General features: G+C 45.2%; 1 protein-coding gene across 6 annotated transcripts in view; it reads left to right on the forward strand.

Moving 5' to 3' along the window:
- Positions 1 to 16,578, forward strand: part of PLXNA1 (plexin A1) — a 559,827-nt gene that overhangs the window by 132,122 nt on the left and 411,127 nt on the right. For 3 of the 6 annotated variants that reach the window (XR_011198604.1, XM_069206269.1, XM_069206270.1), the window contains exon 3: positions 1,590 to 1,773. Coding sequence is in view for 5 of the 6 variants with exons in the window: in XM_069206269.1 (XP_069062370.1) it covers positions 1,714 to 1,773 (60 nt within the window). In the remaining variant the exon portion in view is untranslated. The remainder of the gene's footprint in view (positions 1 to 1,589; positions 1,774 to 16,578) is intronic. The other 3 variants (XM_069206267.1, XM_069206268.1, XM_069206271.1) reach the window with 1 other exon arrangement.

A 16,578-nucleotide genomic window follows, 5' to 3' on the forward strand; every position in this document is an offset into this window, starting at 1 on the left:
TATATATATATATATATATAATATATATATGTGTGTGTGTATATAGTATATATATATATGTGTATATATATATATATATATATGTAACGCGCTTAAGTTTAGGAAAAGATTGGCAAAGTTAGTAAGTCAGACCTCACCAAGTGCGCTGTGAGTTTTTTGTGTATAATTTTTGCAAGGATACACTATAGAAAGCATGAGTTTCAAACGAATGCGTTAACTGCGAGGCACGGAGGATCATAGAAGGGGCAGGGTGACCAGACACATCTATTCTGCTGGACATGTCCGTTCCGTTAGGGTGCTCTTCAGGTTCAGGCACGTTCCAAACCAGGCATTGAATGAGTGACAAACCTGGCACTGAATATACTAATGGCTACTCCAATGTGTCTATATTAATTGCGCCTTGATATATTTTGAAGTTTATGGATGTTTACAAACGATTTTTATAATATATTGTTTATGGTGCACATACTTTATAGTATTTTAATATGGCATAGGATGTAAATGAAACTGTTTCAACAGGTTTCTATCCACAAATTGCACGCAAACATTCTCAACCTGTTGTATCCCTTAAATTCCTGCATGAAAAACTGACCTTCCAATCACTTATGTTCTTTAAGTCAACCTCTGCTTCTTTGTACCTTCTGTCTGTACACAGGTTACTCTAAAAATCTCATGCCTATCTGCATAAAGCTCTTTGGAAACCATAACAATATTAATTCCAGGTAGTAATTGTGCCCTCATGTAGCCTCTCTAATAACCACATCAAACGAAACAAGCTGCCCCCGCACAGCATGTGCACTAACACCCAATAACCAATTGACTGACCACTAACTAGGCTGAGTAGCGTGCTACTCACTGCAAAGCGCTCAGACGCCCCATCAGGGGTAGTAAGCACTAAATTGTGTGTATGTATATATATAATTAGTATATATATATATGTGATTGGCCTTGATTGATTGACAGCCCTGTCATTGTTGAAGGTAGGTGTGCTAATGTGATCTGGAAAAAATGCCACCTACAGACCCATGAAACTTTTTTGTTTATTAAAATCTGCGCATTGTGCTGCAAAAAAATAGATTATCTCTTAAATGCAACATACCTAAAATTGTGGCGAAAATCACCACAGTGCATTATTTGCAGTGACCTTGGGTGTGATGTGATCGGTGGAAGAAAATGCCAATGACAATTGAACTGACCAATAAATCAAGAGAGCTGATTCAAGCCCCTCTTAAATGTATATGTATGTGTTTATATTATGACATCTGTTGTTTTAAATTATTAAGTTGAAGAAGGCTAAAGCTGTTTAGTGGCCTAACCTTAAAAAGCGTTTCCAGTTTCCAAAGCAGCATTTTAGAAGCAAGAACATACAGCATTTAAGTTCGATGGTGAAAGACATGCCGTTCCTCCCCAGAATTAGATGTCTGAAGTCCAGCGTAGATCAAATTGTTGCCTTGAACAAATGTCATAATTTTCCTGATTACTGATTATGGTTTGCTGTTCTTTGTAGCCTATAAACGTGAGTGTAAATCACTCAGTCCTGTGATTGGTCAGCAGTTGGTTTCATTGAAGTTTTCCATCTCTCTCCACAGCCCCTGCAGATAGACAGCAACTTTTGTGGGCAGGATTTCAACCAACCCTTGGGTGGCACGGTCACCATCGATGGGATGCCGCTGTTCTTGGACAAGGAGGATGGCATGACCTCTGTGGCGGCCTATGACTACCGGGGACACACCGTCGTCTTCGCCGGCACGAGGAGCGGCAAGATCAAGAAGGGTAAGAGACCATGGACAGGGTTTGGTGGAGCAGAAGGTCTTACTCCTGCCCTCTCAGGAGGTCTGGAAGCAGCGGGCAGTGCCAGTAACCTGCTGTGGTGCCATGGTCCTCAAGACTGTTGAGTTTCTTGGATCGAGCTAGGCTGTACATGCCGAAGGGGGGGCGGTGAGACAAGTTTAGAGGCTCGTGAATGAGTTGACTGAAGTGGGACTTTTGCTCCAAAGAGTGATTATCTGTTTTGGGAGCACGTGGTTTCTGATGTGAACAAACTTGTTGCAGTTTAAGTTCCGAATTCTGAACACACACAAGGTAAAAATACAAGCCTTGTTTCTCTTTGACTGTGCAACTGTGATTTACCCAGTGCTTAATTTGCACCAGTGATTTCCAATGCTGAGCACCGGCACTTATTTTTGAGGGCCGGCACTTAGTTTTCTGTATCAGGCATTTACTGCGAGCAAAAGACACTAATGGGAAAGACGGGGGAAAAAAGCGTCACAAAGGGAGAAAGTAGAAAGCTGCAAGAGTGAGCTGAAGGGGCAGGGAGTGGCTGTAAGTGGATTAAAGAGACGTGAGATGGCTTCAGGATTACACTGCCTCAGTATTCAGTGCTCGCACATTTAAATGCAGCAGCCGCGTGTTTGAAGGGAGAGCTTTGGGCACCGGCACATTTTTATTTACAAATTAAACACTGGATTTACCCCATTTGGACAGTTGTTTGGTATTTGCTACATCCTTGGTGTTCACGTTCTGTTAAATATGACTACCCCGATTTAAAGCATTTCTGCCTTAGTATTGACCACCTAAATAATACAGATGATAAAAACCGAAATAAAAGGCGAGAACCTTGAAATGACCACAGTCTCCTAAAACTACTTTTTCATTGCATAATGGGAACCATTTGTGGTGTGAGAGCGTTTGACTTGTTCAGGGCTCGTAGCTGGTTTTCGAAGTGTCCTTTTTATTAACTAATGCTTTTTCTCAGCTATGTATAATGTAGCCTAGGCCCGCTGGTTTGTTGCACTTGAATTGCTCCAGTTGTCCAAGGCTTTTCAATGGGTAGATAAATGAATAGTTTCAGTGTCATGTGCGCTATGGTCTCAAAATATTTGTTAATGTTTTTTTTAATATGGAAATAAGGACCCCTTGTCGTCCTGGGCAGTATTGGACATATGGAGCCCTTACTCAAGTCTTTACGTACGTGGAATCTTACTCCCCTGGTCTCTCCAGCTTTGCCCAAGAGGCGAGACCAGTCTTTGTCCTTTATGGGTTCTGAAGGGGTTTTGCTTTTAGGACCTCAGGTACTCGTCAGTCGTGGCTTCCGCAAGGCCAGGATGCTCTTCTGTCCTTGGAAATTTGACATGGTTGTTGCTTCGCTTCTTGGTTGACTTATCAGTGCAGCATCCTTAGGTCATCTCTGCCTTTGTTCAAGTTGGTGTTGCAGTTTCTGCGCTGCTTGTGTGTGAGATGTGTGAATTTGTCTGAGTGTAGTGCCTTTTTTTCTGAGATGCCCCCATTTTGATGCTGGGCACTTCGCACTGAGTCACCTGGAGCGTGCGCTGCTCAGTCTTCAAGCAGAACTTTGAACAATTCGAATTTTCTTTTTTTTTTTGTAGTTAAATTTGACTTTTTGGCACCACGAGGGTTAACAAAAATGCACATAAAAGCAGCTTGCCCAGAGACTGGTGCTTGGCAGCAGGGTGAATGTGATTAAATAATCAACGTGTAAGTTGGGCGCTACAGTGCTTCCACAATTTTGCATGACTGAAAGGGAAACTGCAAAAAACACAAGTGCGTGGGAAATTGAGCAAAACCTCAGGCATGTCAATTGAAGTAACTCTTGCTCTCAGTGACTACATGGTCTGAGTAATTAGTTGCTGGAGTTAAAAAACAGAGAAAGTGGGAGGGAACGGGAGTCTTGACTCCCTTGAGAATGGAGTTGCAGTTGAGAGTAACATGAGAATTTGCAAAGGAGTCAGATTTGGCACAGATACTTCATTCAGACTCTTGGGGGGGAGAGGGGGGGAGGTGGTTCACGAACCCTCTCCTGGAGAGATCACTTTCTCCCTTAGACTCACAAGTTCCCTTGTACTCACTTGACTTTTTTTTTTTTTTTAACTCAGGCTCACAATTTGATTTACGGAATTCTATACTTAGTTCACCAAGTTATATAATTTTGGTGAAGTATAAAACCAGCAGTGGGTGAATAATAGGTTTTACAGGACGTACTTTGGGAGGGTTTTTTATTTATTTATTTGTTTAGTCTTCTCATGAATCTTTATTTTTATTGTAAATTTTATGTGCGGGCGAGGGTGGCAGTTATGATATTGCGTATCCTTATACCCCGCTGACCTGTAAACCCCGCCTGTGGCAGTGGCGAATATTTGTAAAGCAGGTGTGAGTCAAGTGGACGTGAAGATATTTTTTTTTAAAGGTGCATGTGTTTACCAGTGTGTACACTCTAGACACTTGAGGTGTGTCTTGTGTCACTTAATATCTTTTTGTTGACAAGTCCTGTGTTACTTTGTGTCTGGAAAATAAGTGCGTATGCTAGAATGTAACAGACTTGGAAAGTCTCTTCTTATTGTTAAAAATGACACATGTAACCAGCACAAAACACTAGCACTGGCTCTCTTCCCATGTAGTTTGTCTTCTGTGCGCTGGCAGGTGGTGTGTGCACAACCTTGCAGTGCATATTGAACTCTTGAATGCGAGGTTTGTTTTTAAAGTCCATTTAGCTGGACCCTTGGCCTCGATTTGGTTTATTACGTATTTACTTGCTCAGCAAGGACATTAAATTCAGGTTTACAAACTTCGTTGTCATTGTAGGACGAGCTGTGTCCCTTGAATTTAAAAAAATAAATGGTGCCACTGATAAGGCTAGTCCTGGATTTCTTGCTGCCCTGGGTGAAAAGGTCCGAGCATCTCCCATCACCTGCTCTGTCCCCTCTCAGACACGCATGCGCACAAAAACACAAGCAAATCAGCATGCTTTATCATGTACACTTGTACCCCTGACTATGATTTATCCACAGTACTGCATTTCCAAGGTTCAGGAAGACTTATTTGCTGTTTACAAGTAAACCTAGCTACGTCCAGCCGCATGGGTACCTGTGGAACAGTGGCAAAACACAAATGAATGAAAAATATTTGGTTTTGGAGAACTATGACCTAATGTGTTTTTATATATATATATATATATGTGTCACATCGCCTAGATGCTAGGGTGTACCCGATTTATGTCGTATTTCTATTGGTTCTCTGAAGGTGTGTCTTGTTAAAAGTGCTGTACGATTGCAACAAATCCAAGCAACAATATACCACATAGAAAAGTCTAAAGAACATTTAGGGTTAGTTTCCACCGTTTTACTGGTTAAAGGCCTCTCTGTGAACTTAAAGAAATAATTGCTTAGAACTCGCAGAAGGAAAACATTTGAACACAATGTAACCTACCCTGGTTAGCACATTTAAAACCTGTGTTTCACAGTTACTGACAAAAAGATACTACCGGTATTTTTTTATTTTTTTATTATGGTTTTGGGTGTTGGTGTGTTAGAATTAATTGATGTTCCATGCTGATAGACCCATAGGCCCCTCACCGCTCATCCCTTTCCCATCCTCTGTGAACAATGAATCAGATAATATGGAATAATTAGTTGGCATCTTCTGCCATCCCTGGCCTGTGTCTTGGTGTGCCTGGAGGTACTGCTAGCGCCTCGGTGCCAGTTAGGCGGCGCTTACTGGGTATTGTCATATGTGGGTATGTTGACCTAGTCTGTGACATCTACCCTCAACTTGTGGCCTTACCACAGATCAGCTGTAAAATGGCGCCTTATTTTAGCTTAACACACAATAAGTGGTTACAATTTCAACACTGATTCCACTCTAATGTGGCCTCTTGGGGACACTTAAACCGCTTCCCATTGGATGATTTCTCTGAGGTTTTCCCTTCCATACATCTTGAATACAGTTTTAACTGAGAAAAGCGGTTTCGGGAAAGTCAGAGCAGAAGAAGCATTTACTTATAATGACCATTTGGGTTGGAAGGGCGCTCTTGTAGGGTTCACCGCCAGGCAGACTTCCGGTTTTATACAGAGAACTTTACGATGGCGTAAGCTGGCTAGACGGGAGAGATGAATGGAACGGTATAGGGTTTGTGAAAAGCATTTTACAAAAATCCCAAATCAAATTATTGTGCATTAAAACTGTGTGTATCTATTATTGCATTTTTTTACCAGGTTCTCAGTATTTCTTCTCCCTGCCTGGGAATCCGAGTGGTTCATCCCAGAACAACTGGGACGTTCTTAATTGTTGTAAATTATTTTTCTTAAGGTTTTTGTTGAGCTTGACAAAAGTTTTTATCCATTTTCTTCTCTCCTCCCTTTCCATTTCATAAATGTTGCGCATTTTCTAAAACGATCAACTGCATTTATTGAAATGTGCGCATTTTCGATATAGTGCTTCTTGTATGTGGGCTCCAGGCACTCCATACCACAATATTAGTGCAGTCTGGGGATGATCACAAGTTATGCTGTCCATGTGAACTTTTCTGTAGTTGGCAGGAGTTTTCTTTGACAATTCTGGAACAGCCTGCTTTGAAGATGGCCTTCAGTCCCTCTCGCCCGTTCTTAAATGGGTGACCACAGGCTGGCATCTCTGGCCATTATAGAGCACGTCTGAAAACCTTTCCACACAATTAAACACACATTTCTAGTCATGATCAGTGGACCCTTCTTAGTTGTGCCAACGCTATGCAGAAATGTTTTTTCATAGGCATTGAAAGGGACCACAATAGTATATCTGTTCGTGCTTTGACACCTCAAGGGCATGTCCATCATTGTCAAGATAACCACTGACTATGTGAATGAGTTGTATTCAGAGCCATTTCATATCTATCCGTTATCGGTCGATGCCCTGAAAATCTAACCTGAATCGACACTCCCACGACCCATAGTCTAAAGAGCACTTATAGTTTTACCCGGGAATTTTCCATGAAGGTACAGGTTTTTTTTTTTTTTTTTTTTTTTTAAGGTCCTGAGTTGTTCTGCATTTGGAACTTCTATGATTAGAAGATGTGCAAAGCTGATGCCCTCATGGGATGATAATCTGGGTACTTGGGTTATTGGGTTTGTGAAGCGCCCCGTCTGGCGTTGGTAAACGGATTTAAGGCGCTTACTTGACTAAAATAATGCCTTCCAATGCTTCAGTAAAGAGGAAAACGGTTTGTCAGAGTACCTACAAATATATTTGATTTTGTTGAAAAAAAAAAAATCCATCCAACTGCCTGAGACAAGTTTATTAAAAAATACATAAATATGTTTTTGCCGAAATAATTGGGAAGGAGGGTTCATAACTCCTGGCCCAGTGTGTAAAATTAGGCAGAGTAAGTACACAGACAGCTGTTTTGTACCTCCACACCTGGCCAAGGGAGTGTTGCGATGGTGTACCCGAGGGTTAAAGGTAGGGTGACCAGACGTCCCGGATTTCCCTGGACAGTCCCGGGTTTCAGTGTCCGGGTGTCGCAATGCTTTTGTCAATTTGAAATAAATGTCCCGGTTTTTTGGTACAAAGGTCAGGTCAACCTGCTGAATCAAAAGTGAGAGGTGTACTCTCCTTTCACGTGCCCCTCTAGAGTCTTAAATACGTGTGTGTGTGTGTGTGTGTGTGTGTGTGTCGCGCTCGCGAGATAGGCCAGATATAAATGAGACTAAAGGCTTTAGTCCTACTTTTATGTCTAACCTTGCCTGTTTTTTTTTTCTTTTCAAAATCTGGTCACCCTAGTTAAAGATCATGTTGCTTTTTAGGTCTGGCTGCAGTTTGGTCGAGTTGTCTGTTAAATGCATTTTGCCAATGACAAAGGTCAGAAAATGCTGAGTGCAGCTGCTCAGTTTGTCGAATATTTCTACCCATTTGTTACATCACTTCTAGGAATGTGATGCATTCCTTATCCAATTTTTTTATTTCTTGTGCATGCTTCTTATGAAATAGAACATGAAGCGAAAAAGCGAGCAGAGACTGCAGCTAAATTTAAAGGGACTGAATGCATACCAGTCGCAGCCTGCAGCTGGATTTAAAGGGACTGTTCATAAATACCAGTCGCAGACGGCAGCTGCGGGCGGACTGAGGGCTGCAGTGTTTAATTATAGCTTGTGAACTGTTTGCGAGTCCATTTGCTGCACAAAAACAGCTGTACACACTGCGGGCCATACAATGAAAGTGTTGTGTAGTGTTCCCATGTCATTCCCTGGTGCCCACTGTCGGCTGTTTCCTTTTGCACTCTGGTCGTTCGGACCCTATAAAGTAATATTGACACCCGTTGCAGTCTAGAAAGTCATCTCGGACAGAAATTACGTCTCTTTTTTTTTTTTTTCTTATAGAACCGCTTTTGCATTTTGCGAGTCACTGCCTTACGCAGTTCTAACAGCCTTATCTTGCAGAACAGACCATGCTCTACAAGCCTTGGCCCATACCTACCGACTTGGTCTGTGTCCATAAGAATTGTGGGAAACCTAAGTACTGTGATTAATACACCCACCTTTCAATGACTGGTCTGCTGCAGCAAATGTGCTGGCCCAGGTGCAGAGGTGTGCATTCCTGTGTGACCCGATTAGTCAATATTATGGCGTCCCAGTATTTCAGTACTGTGCACTTCTGTACCAGTGTGCAGTCTGTGCCATGCCTGCCCGTGCCGCCAATGCACGATTTACTCCTGCATCTTAGAAGGGCATCATGAGCGTATAAGTAATGTACACTGCAGCACTCCTACTGGCCCTGTTCCCGCCACCAGCTTCCACCAGTATAGACTCCCTGTCAGCAGCGCGCATAGTATTGGCCCTCGTCTCCTCTGTTGCCCTCTCGTCTCCTCTGTTGCCCTCTCGTCTCCTCTGTTGCCCTCTCGTCTCCTCTGTTGCCCTCTCGTCTCCTCTGTTGCCCTCTCGTCTCCTCTGTTGCCCTCTCGTCTCCTCTGTTGCCCTCTCGTCTCCTCTGTTGCCCTCTCGTCTCCTCTGTTGCCCTCTCGTCTCCTCTGTTGCCCTCTCATCTCCTCTGTTGCCCTCCCGTCTCTTCTGTTGGCCTCTCGTCTCTGGCCTCTCGACGCTTGTCGCTTCTGTTGGCCTCTTGTCTCCTACGTTGCCTCTCCTAATACTTAATTTTGCTTTTCAGTCCTCTTTTATTTTGCTTGTGCGGGTTCCAGTCCCTGGCAGTGCATGAGCGACAGTTCACCAAAGTCCCAGGGGTATCAGAAGTGACATCACATGCCATTTGACCTTTACTTTCACTCACACATATGCTTACATTTAAACCCACATTTACACACACACATACACACACACTCTTAGATGAACTCTCTCACTCTCCTGCATGCACACAACATACATTTAAAAGCATTTTTTACTTGCCTCAGCTGCCTGGGAGGGTCATATCTCAGCTAATTGTACTCAATTCTTTGGTACACTCATAGTGAATACTGTTCACCATTAGTGTCACACAAAATTGACAAAAAAACAAAGTGCAGCCCGAACCGACGTCTTTGCTGCCCAGTGGTGGGCCCTGCAATTGTCAATGGGGGGTGGGCGAGAAGGGTTAGGGGAGGGGGGGAAGGACGCGATGGGGGAAATCATCGGAGGAAAAAAAAAACACTCACCTTTCCCACCGCCTCCTTTATTGCTTCTATTTTTTTGGTGTCCAGCACATGTTCCTCAGCAATCCTGGTGCAGCTTTCATGCTAAAACTAGCATGAAAGCAGCATCAGGATTGGTCTGAGCGTCTCGGGCTGCCGCTCAAACACAAGCCTGGGGTAGGTACAGTTTCTCCTGTTGGAGAAACCTAAGTGCGCATGTGTGTTTGGCTGGCCTAAGACAGCCGTCCAAACACATGCACACTTACGCGCACTCTCTCCCCATCCACCTCCCGTGGCCAAGCCCTGCCCCTCCCTGCTAGCTGAGCCAGCAGCTGAAAGATAAAATGATAATAAGCTATTGTTTTATTTTTCATCTCCTGGCTCTTAGCTAGCGGGGCGCCCCTCGCCGTTGCAGAGGATCAGCCCCTGGTGCTGTCTGGATGTTCCTGGCACTGGTTTTGCCACCTCGGAGTCCAGGGGTCGCAAAGGCAGTGCCAGGGGGTCGCAGCCACCCTAAATGACATCCCTGTGTCAGTGCCCTGTCTGTGGCTGCCGCATGTCCTTGCGGCTTCCTGGAGATGCCGTCACACGGCACTGGACGTCCCCCTGGGGGACCGCCCTTGATTGCTGCAGTGACTGTTTAATCATCTGAAAGGTTTGTCCTGTTCCCGGGAGAGGGAGCAGTAATTCCCACAGACACGTGGATGGCTATCTGGCCAGCCCTTAATTTGATTTTGTTGTTTAAGGACACTATAAAAATTAAATCTTTAAATAGCTAGCGCGGTGACTAGTTCATTTCAAAAGGACACCGCACCGCAGCCTTCAGCAGTTTTCGCAACTTGTTGTCTCTGGAGGTACCTAGTTGTTTTTTTTTATATATATATTTTTGTTTCACGTAGCGTTTAATACAGCCGTTCTGCTGGTTTCTAAGCGCTCTCAATTGTTTGCAGGGATGCAAATTACCTTTGCACGGATGCAGAACGTATAGTAACGAAACTGCATTATTTTTTATTTTTTTTAACAAACTGTGTAAAGTAGCATATTGACCTGCTAGTTTCAGGCAGTACTGCGCGTGTGGGTGATCCATGCCTTGTTTAATCGAGCGCCTTGAGTTGGGAAGCCTAGCCGCCATCTTGGGTACAGGCAGGAGTTATTGACTCTAAATGGAAAAATGTTGGTTTAGAAGTGACATGGTGGGTTCGTACCCCCTCCGGTTTCTTCCTCTTCTAAAGCCGTTAAATGGCAACCAAAGTTATTCTTCAGTAGCCATAAGAGCTGGTTACTGTGACGTCAGTGCCTGTGACTGAGGTCCTTTGGTAGCTTGTCAAAGTCACCTGGCAGCCCGTGTAAAGATGGGCACCCGGTGGTCCTGTATCATTACCACCACATATTGGAAGGAGGTCCTGGGCCACATTACAGCCACGATAGGACCCCCCCTCCTCAAACTCAAGTGTTGCCCTGGGCATTTGCCCACTTGCATTGGAGACAATGACGCATGCGCGTTGAAAACCTGGCAGCCACGTTAAATGCTGCGGGGAAACTCCCTAGCATCAGCCTGGCAAGAGGCAACTGCCCCTCCTGTCGCCCAGTGGTTCACCCTTCTTTGGCAAGTACTGGCGAAGGGTCAAATGTCACTCAACCTACCTGGGACAGAAATGAGTCTCAGCCTATGTGGCGCCCCTTGATTCAATATATGTCCAGCTCGAAGCTGACTTGCTTCAACCCGCCGAAACTCTGGGCGCTACATTTCTTTGACTAGCCTGCTGTCGAACACACTTTCTCAATCTAAGCCAAGAGAGAGCTACAGATGTCTGATTTGACATCACTCTCGTCCGGCAGTACATCATGCCTTGCTTTTTAATGTTTTATAGTCTGTTCTTCATTTCCTCCTTGTTGTAGGTGACACTACATGCTACAGGACACGCTTAGCACATGTCTTCACGAAATGCTTTCATTCCTGGTATTTGCAGCGCTTAGCTCCTTCTCTATAATATATGCAGATCCGACCCCTATATAACTGTGAGTGCCTTGTCGTGGCACTATCGCCTTAAGTTGTATTTTGACAAAATTTCCAATAAAAAGATTGAGCAAAAAAAAAAACACGCATGCGCCTGGTGAGCTTGAATGTAACGAGCTGAGAAGCAGGCCATCGAAGTACCTTATCGTCCCCCCACGCCCACCCCCAAAGATCTTCTGAGAAATAAAACGCTGTTATTGCGTTCTGGAGGAAACCCGACTCTTCCCGGGGAAGGCGGCGGGGGCCAGGGATCGATAAGTGATCTAAAGTGACAAGCCGCGTCTGATATCACATTGCAGTGAATCTTTCGGCTGCTGTTGAACTACAAATTGCAGGTTTTTAAATAGGCCTGTGGTGCGGCGCAGCCTCGGAGGCAGAGTGTGGGAGGAAATCGATGCTGCAGGAGAGGGGGGAGAATGATCCATCCAATTATTTAGCCCTAAAACCCGATGATTGCTTTTTGTCTGGCAGATTCCTCACTGGCGCACCGGGCTGCTGTTCGTCCCTCTGTGGCATGCCGCCTACTCGCCTCTGTGGTGGTCCACGCTCGTGGTGGGTGCCTGGGAGGCTTCATGTGCGCTGCTCTCTACTCTGGGCGGTGTCTTTCCACCAGGCCGCTCTGTGCTGCCTTGTGCGCTGCTTGCTGAGCGCGCTATTCATTGCCATAGAAAATCATATTCCACTCCTATGTGTCATTTTATGTTTGTTGTGTGAACTTTAAAAACTCCCTATTCTCGCCCCTCCCCATAGCATGTCACTCCACCAGGTCACTCTGTGCTGCCTTGTGCGCTGCTTGCTAAGCACGGTATTCATTGCAATAGAAAATCATATTCCACCCCTACAGGGAGTGCAGAATTATTAGGCAAATGAGTATTTTGACCACATCATCCTCTTCATGCATGTTGTCTTACTCCAAGCTGTATAGGCTCGAAAGCCTACTACCAATTAAGCATATTAGGTGATGTGCATCTCTGTAATGAGAAGGGGTGTGGTCTAATGACATCAACACCCTATATCAGGTGTGCATAATTATTAGGCAACTTCCTTTCCTTTGGCAAAATGGGTCAAAAGAAGGACTTGACAGGCTCAGAAAAGTCAAAAATAGAGAGATATCTTGCAGAGGGATGCAGCACTCTTAAAATTGCAAAGCTTCTGAAGCGTGATCATCGAACAATCAAGCGTTTCATTCAAAATAGTCAACAGGGTCGCAAGAAGCGTGTGGAAAAACCAAGGCGCAAAATAACTGCCCATGAACTGAGAAAAGTCAAGCGTGCAGCTGCCACGATGCCACTTGCCACCAGTTTGGCCATATTTCAGAGCTGCAACATCACTGGAGTGCCCAAAAGCACAAGGTGTGCAATACTCAGAGACATGGCCAAGGTAAGAAAGGCTGAAAGACGACCACCACTGAATAAGACACACAAGCTGAAACGTCAAGACTGGGCCAAGAAATATCTCAAGACTGATTTTTCTAAGGTTTTATGGACTGATGAAATGAGAGTGAGTCTTGATGGGCCAGATGGATGGGCCCGTGGCTGGATTGGTAAAGGGCAGAGAGCTCCAGTCCGACTCAGACGCCAGCAAGGTGGAGGTGGAGTACTGGTTTGGGCTGGTATCATCAAAGATGAGCTTGTGGGGCCTTTTCGGGTTAAGGATGGAGTCAAGCTCAACTCCCAGTCCTACTGCCAGTTCCTGGAAGACACCTTCTTCAAGCAGTGGTACAGGAAGAAGTCTGCATCCTTCAAGAAAAACATGATTTTCATGCAGGACAATGCTCCATCACACGCGTCCAAGTACTCCACAGCGTGGCTGGCAAGAAAGGGTATAAAAGAAGGAAATCTAATGACATGGCCTCCTTGTTCACCTGATCTGAACCCCATTGAGAACCTGTGGTCCATCATCAAATGTGAGATTTACAAGGAGGGAAAACAGTACACCTCTCTGAACAGTGTCTGGGAGGCTGTGGTTGCTGCTGCACGCAATGTTGATGGTGAACAGATCAAAACACTGACAGAATCCATGGATGGCAGGCTTTTGAGTGTCCTTGCAAAGAAAGGTGGCTATATTGGTCACTGATTTGTTTTTGTTTTGTTTTTGAATGTCAGAAATGTATATTTGTGAATGTTGAGATGTTATATTGGTTTCACTGGTAATAATAAATAATTGAAATGGGTATATATTTGTTTTTTGTTAAGTTGCCTAATAATTATGCACAGTAATAGTCACCTGCACACACAGATATCCCCCTAACATAGCTAAAACAAACTAAAAACTACTTCAAAAAATATTCAGCTTTGATATTTATGAGTTTTTTGGGTTCATTGAGAACATGGTTGTTGTTCAATAATAAAATTAATCCTCAAAAATACAACTTGCCTAATAATTCTGCACTCCCTGTATATGTCATTTTATGTTTGTTGTGTGAACTTTAAAAACTCCCTATTCTCGCCCCTCCCCTGTGGCATGTCACTCCACCAGGTGACTCTGTGCTGCCTTGTGCGCTGCTTGCTAAGCGCATTATTCATTGGAATAAGAAATCATATACTACTTCTATATGGCATTCCAAGTTGGTCACGGGAACTTGAAAAACCTCTCCCCCCTGTCTCCTTTCCATGTGGCATGTCACTCCACTGGGTGATGTGTTGTATTCTTCCTCGTGCGCTTCTGCATCTTGCAGGGCGTGCTACTCATTCGAATAGAAATTTGTTATACTTTTCCTATGTGGCATTCCTTGTTTGAGGAACTTGAAAAACCTCTCTTCTTCCCCCCCCCCCCCCCCTTTCCATGTGCATCACTCCACAAGGTGACAAATTCCTTGTGTGCTGCTTGCTAAGTGTTATTCATTGGAACAGGAAAGCATATTGTACTCCCACGTGCCATTTTACTTCTGTTGCAGAAACTTTCAAAACTCCTATTCTTACCCCCTGACCTCGTATGTGGTTTGTCACTACACCAGGTGACGTATTGTGTGCTTCCTTGTGCGCTGCTTGCTAGACATGTTATTCTTTACAATGGGAAATCGCTACTCCTGTGTGGAGTTCCACATCTGTCGCAGCAACTTGAAAATCTCCCTATTCTCCCCACTCCTCCCTTGTGGCATGTCACTTTACCAGGTTATGTGTGCTTCCTTGTGCGCTGCTTGCTAGGCGTGCTACTCAGTGGAGTAGGAAATCTTATACTAATCCTATGTAGCATTCCACATCACTTGGGGTAACCTGAAAAAAAAAAAAAAAAAAAAATCCCCTCCACCCCCGTCCTCCTTCCATGTGGTCTCACTCCACCTGGTGACATAGTTTGTGCATCCTTGTGCGCTGCTTGCTAAGTGTTACTCATTGGATTAGGAAGTTATATACTACTTCTACGTGACATTCCACATTTGTGGCAGAATCTTGAAAAACCCAACTCTTCTAATGCCCTCATCTTCCTTCCAAGTAGCGCGTCACTCCACTAGGTTGCCTATTACATTCTTCCTTGTGCCCTGCTTGCTAGATGTGTTATTCATAGGAGTATTTTTATGATTTCTTAATTCTGTGTAGCATTCCACGTCTGCTGCAGGAGCTCCCTGTTCTCATCCCACCGTACCCTCCTTCCAAGTGGCTTGTCACTACTCTAGATGTCTTTTCGTATGCTCCGGACTTGCTCCTCTCCATGTTCTCGTCCTAATGCCCTCCTTCCATCAGATAGTCACCTCACAAGGTGGCCTCTCCTAGAGTAGAACCCATCCTCCACGACCTATAACACCTACCTTACCACCCGCTTTGTGGCGTTCCATACATGTGGCGGGACAAAAGTGACCTGCTCGTACGCCTTGTCGCCTCTTGCCATTATGGTCCACATCTGTGGTGGCCCCTTGAGTGACACCATGGGCATGGGTCTTTCTTCATGGTGGCTCCTTGAATGGGTCTTTCATGGCCACCTGCTCGCCTTCCTCGTAGTGGTGTAGGTGTGTGTTTGTGTGTCATTGCTGTTCTTGTGGCCAACTCGCGGACAGCTCCTAGTCCCCTTCTAGCTGCCTTGTAGGCCCAAGTTGGTTGCAAACCCTTGGGTAACACTACTACCCAGTTTACTCCAGTGCGCAAGTCTAGTTGTGTAACTGAAACGTGCTCAAAAGACAAAGTTCACATGTCCATGTGCTTCATTTTGTTAATTTAGTACTGTGGAGTGGCTGAGCCCAGGTACTGATGTACCCACTGTCAGCCCAATTACTTCCTACAGTCTGTCCATCATGCCCCAGCAGGGATCCCAACCTAGTCATGGAACAAACTGGGTAGCTAACAGAGAAGATGCTCAATTTAGATTTTCCATACTTGACCTGATTCTTCCGAGAGGTGCTGAAGAAGGCTGGTGGAACTATGAGCGCGCTCCATCTCAGGTGAACGTCCCACTCCGAGGGTCCCAGTGAGCAGAACGACCAGAACCAACCGGCCCATAGACGTTTGGGGGTGACTAGGAAGTGAAGTTAGGGGTTTGGAACGGATCTGCACAGGATTGATTAAAGGTAGGTCCTTGGACCATACCATCGCGGTGCCAAGGGTTGGGCATTTGGTGTTTGTAAACATGCCGAGCATTTACGAACCCCAGGTCAGCCCCTGCCTTCCCACCCCTGTTCCGTGGCCCTCCTTTTTCAGTACTACCCCCTTTGACTCACCCTTAGACCTCGGATGACATCACAGGATTTACTTCTGCACCCCCCCCCCCCACAAAAAAAAAGCAGCCTTCTGCTTGCTACTGGTGGTGATTGAGGGGGGAGGGGGGTTAAAGAACAGAGAAAGTAGCCGGGCTGCCCTGGCCTCCTTTCCTCTATTGTCTCTGCCCTCGGTGACCCCTGAATTCAGAGGTAGCTTTAGCAGGGGACGCAAGGTCGGGGCTACGGGTAGCAAACGTCAGCAGCAGCCACCCATGTTGGAACCCCCCCCCCCCCCCCCCCAGCTGTGCTTTCCATATGTTATTGAAATGTTTCTTTTCTTTCAGGCTCTTGGCTAGTAAGTCTGTAGGATGGGCCCGGAACGTCTGGACTGGAGTCGATAGACTTTAGAGAGCGGTCATAGCAGGTGTTACTGCTAGGACGGTAAAAGAACGTTTGGGGGGGAAGGGGTGGTCTTTGACTGACCCTTCTGCTGAGTTCTGTGCATGGATCGGCCCCACCAGCCGATGGGATTACTGTCGGTTCATT

This window comes from Pleurodeles waltl, chromosome 9 (genome assembly GCF_031143425.1).
Source record: "Pleurodeles waltl isolate 20211129_DDA chromosome 9, aPleWal1.hap1.20221129, whole genome shotgun sequence".
Classification (NCBI taxonomy): domain Eukaryota; kingdom Metazoa; phylum Chordata; class Amphibia; order Caudata; family Salamandridae; genus Pleurodeles; species Pleurodeles waltl.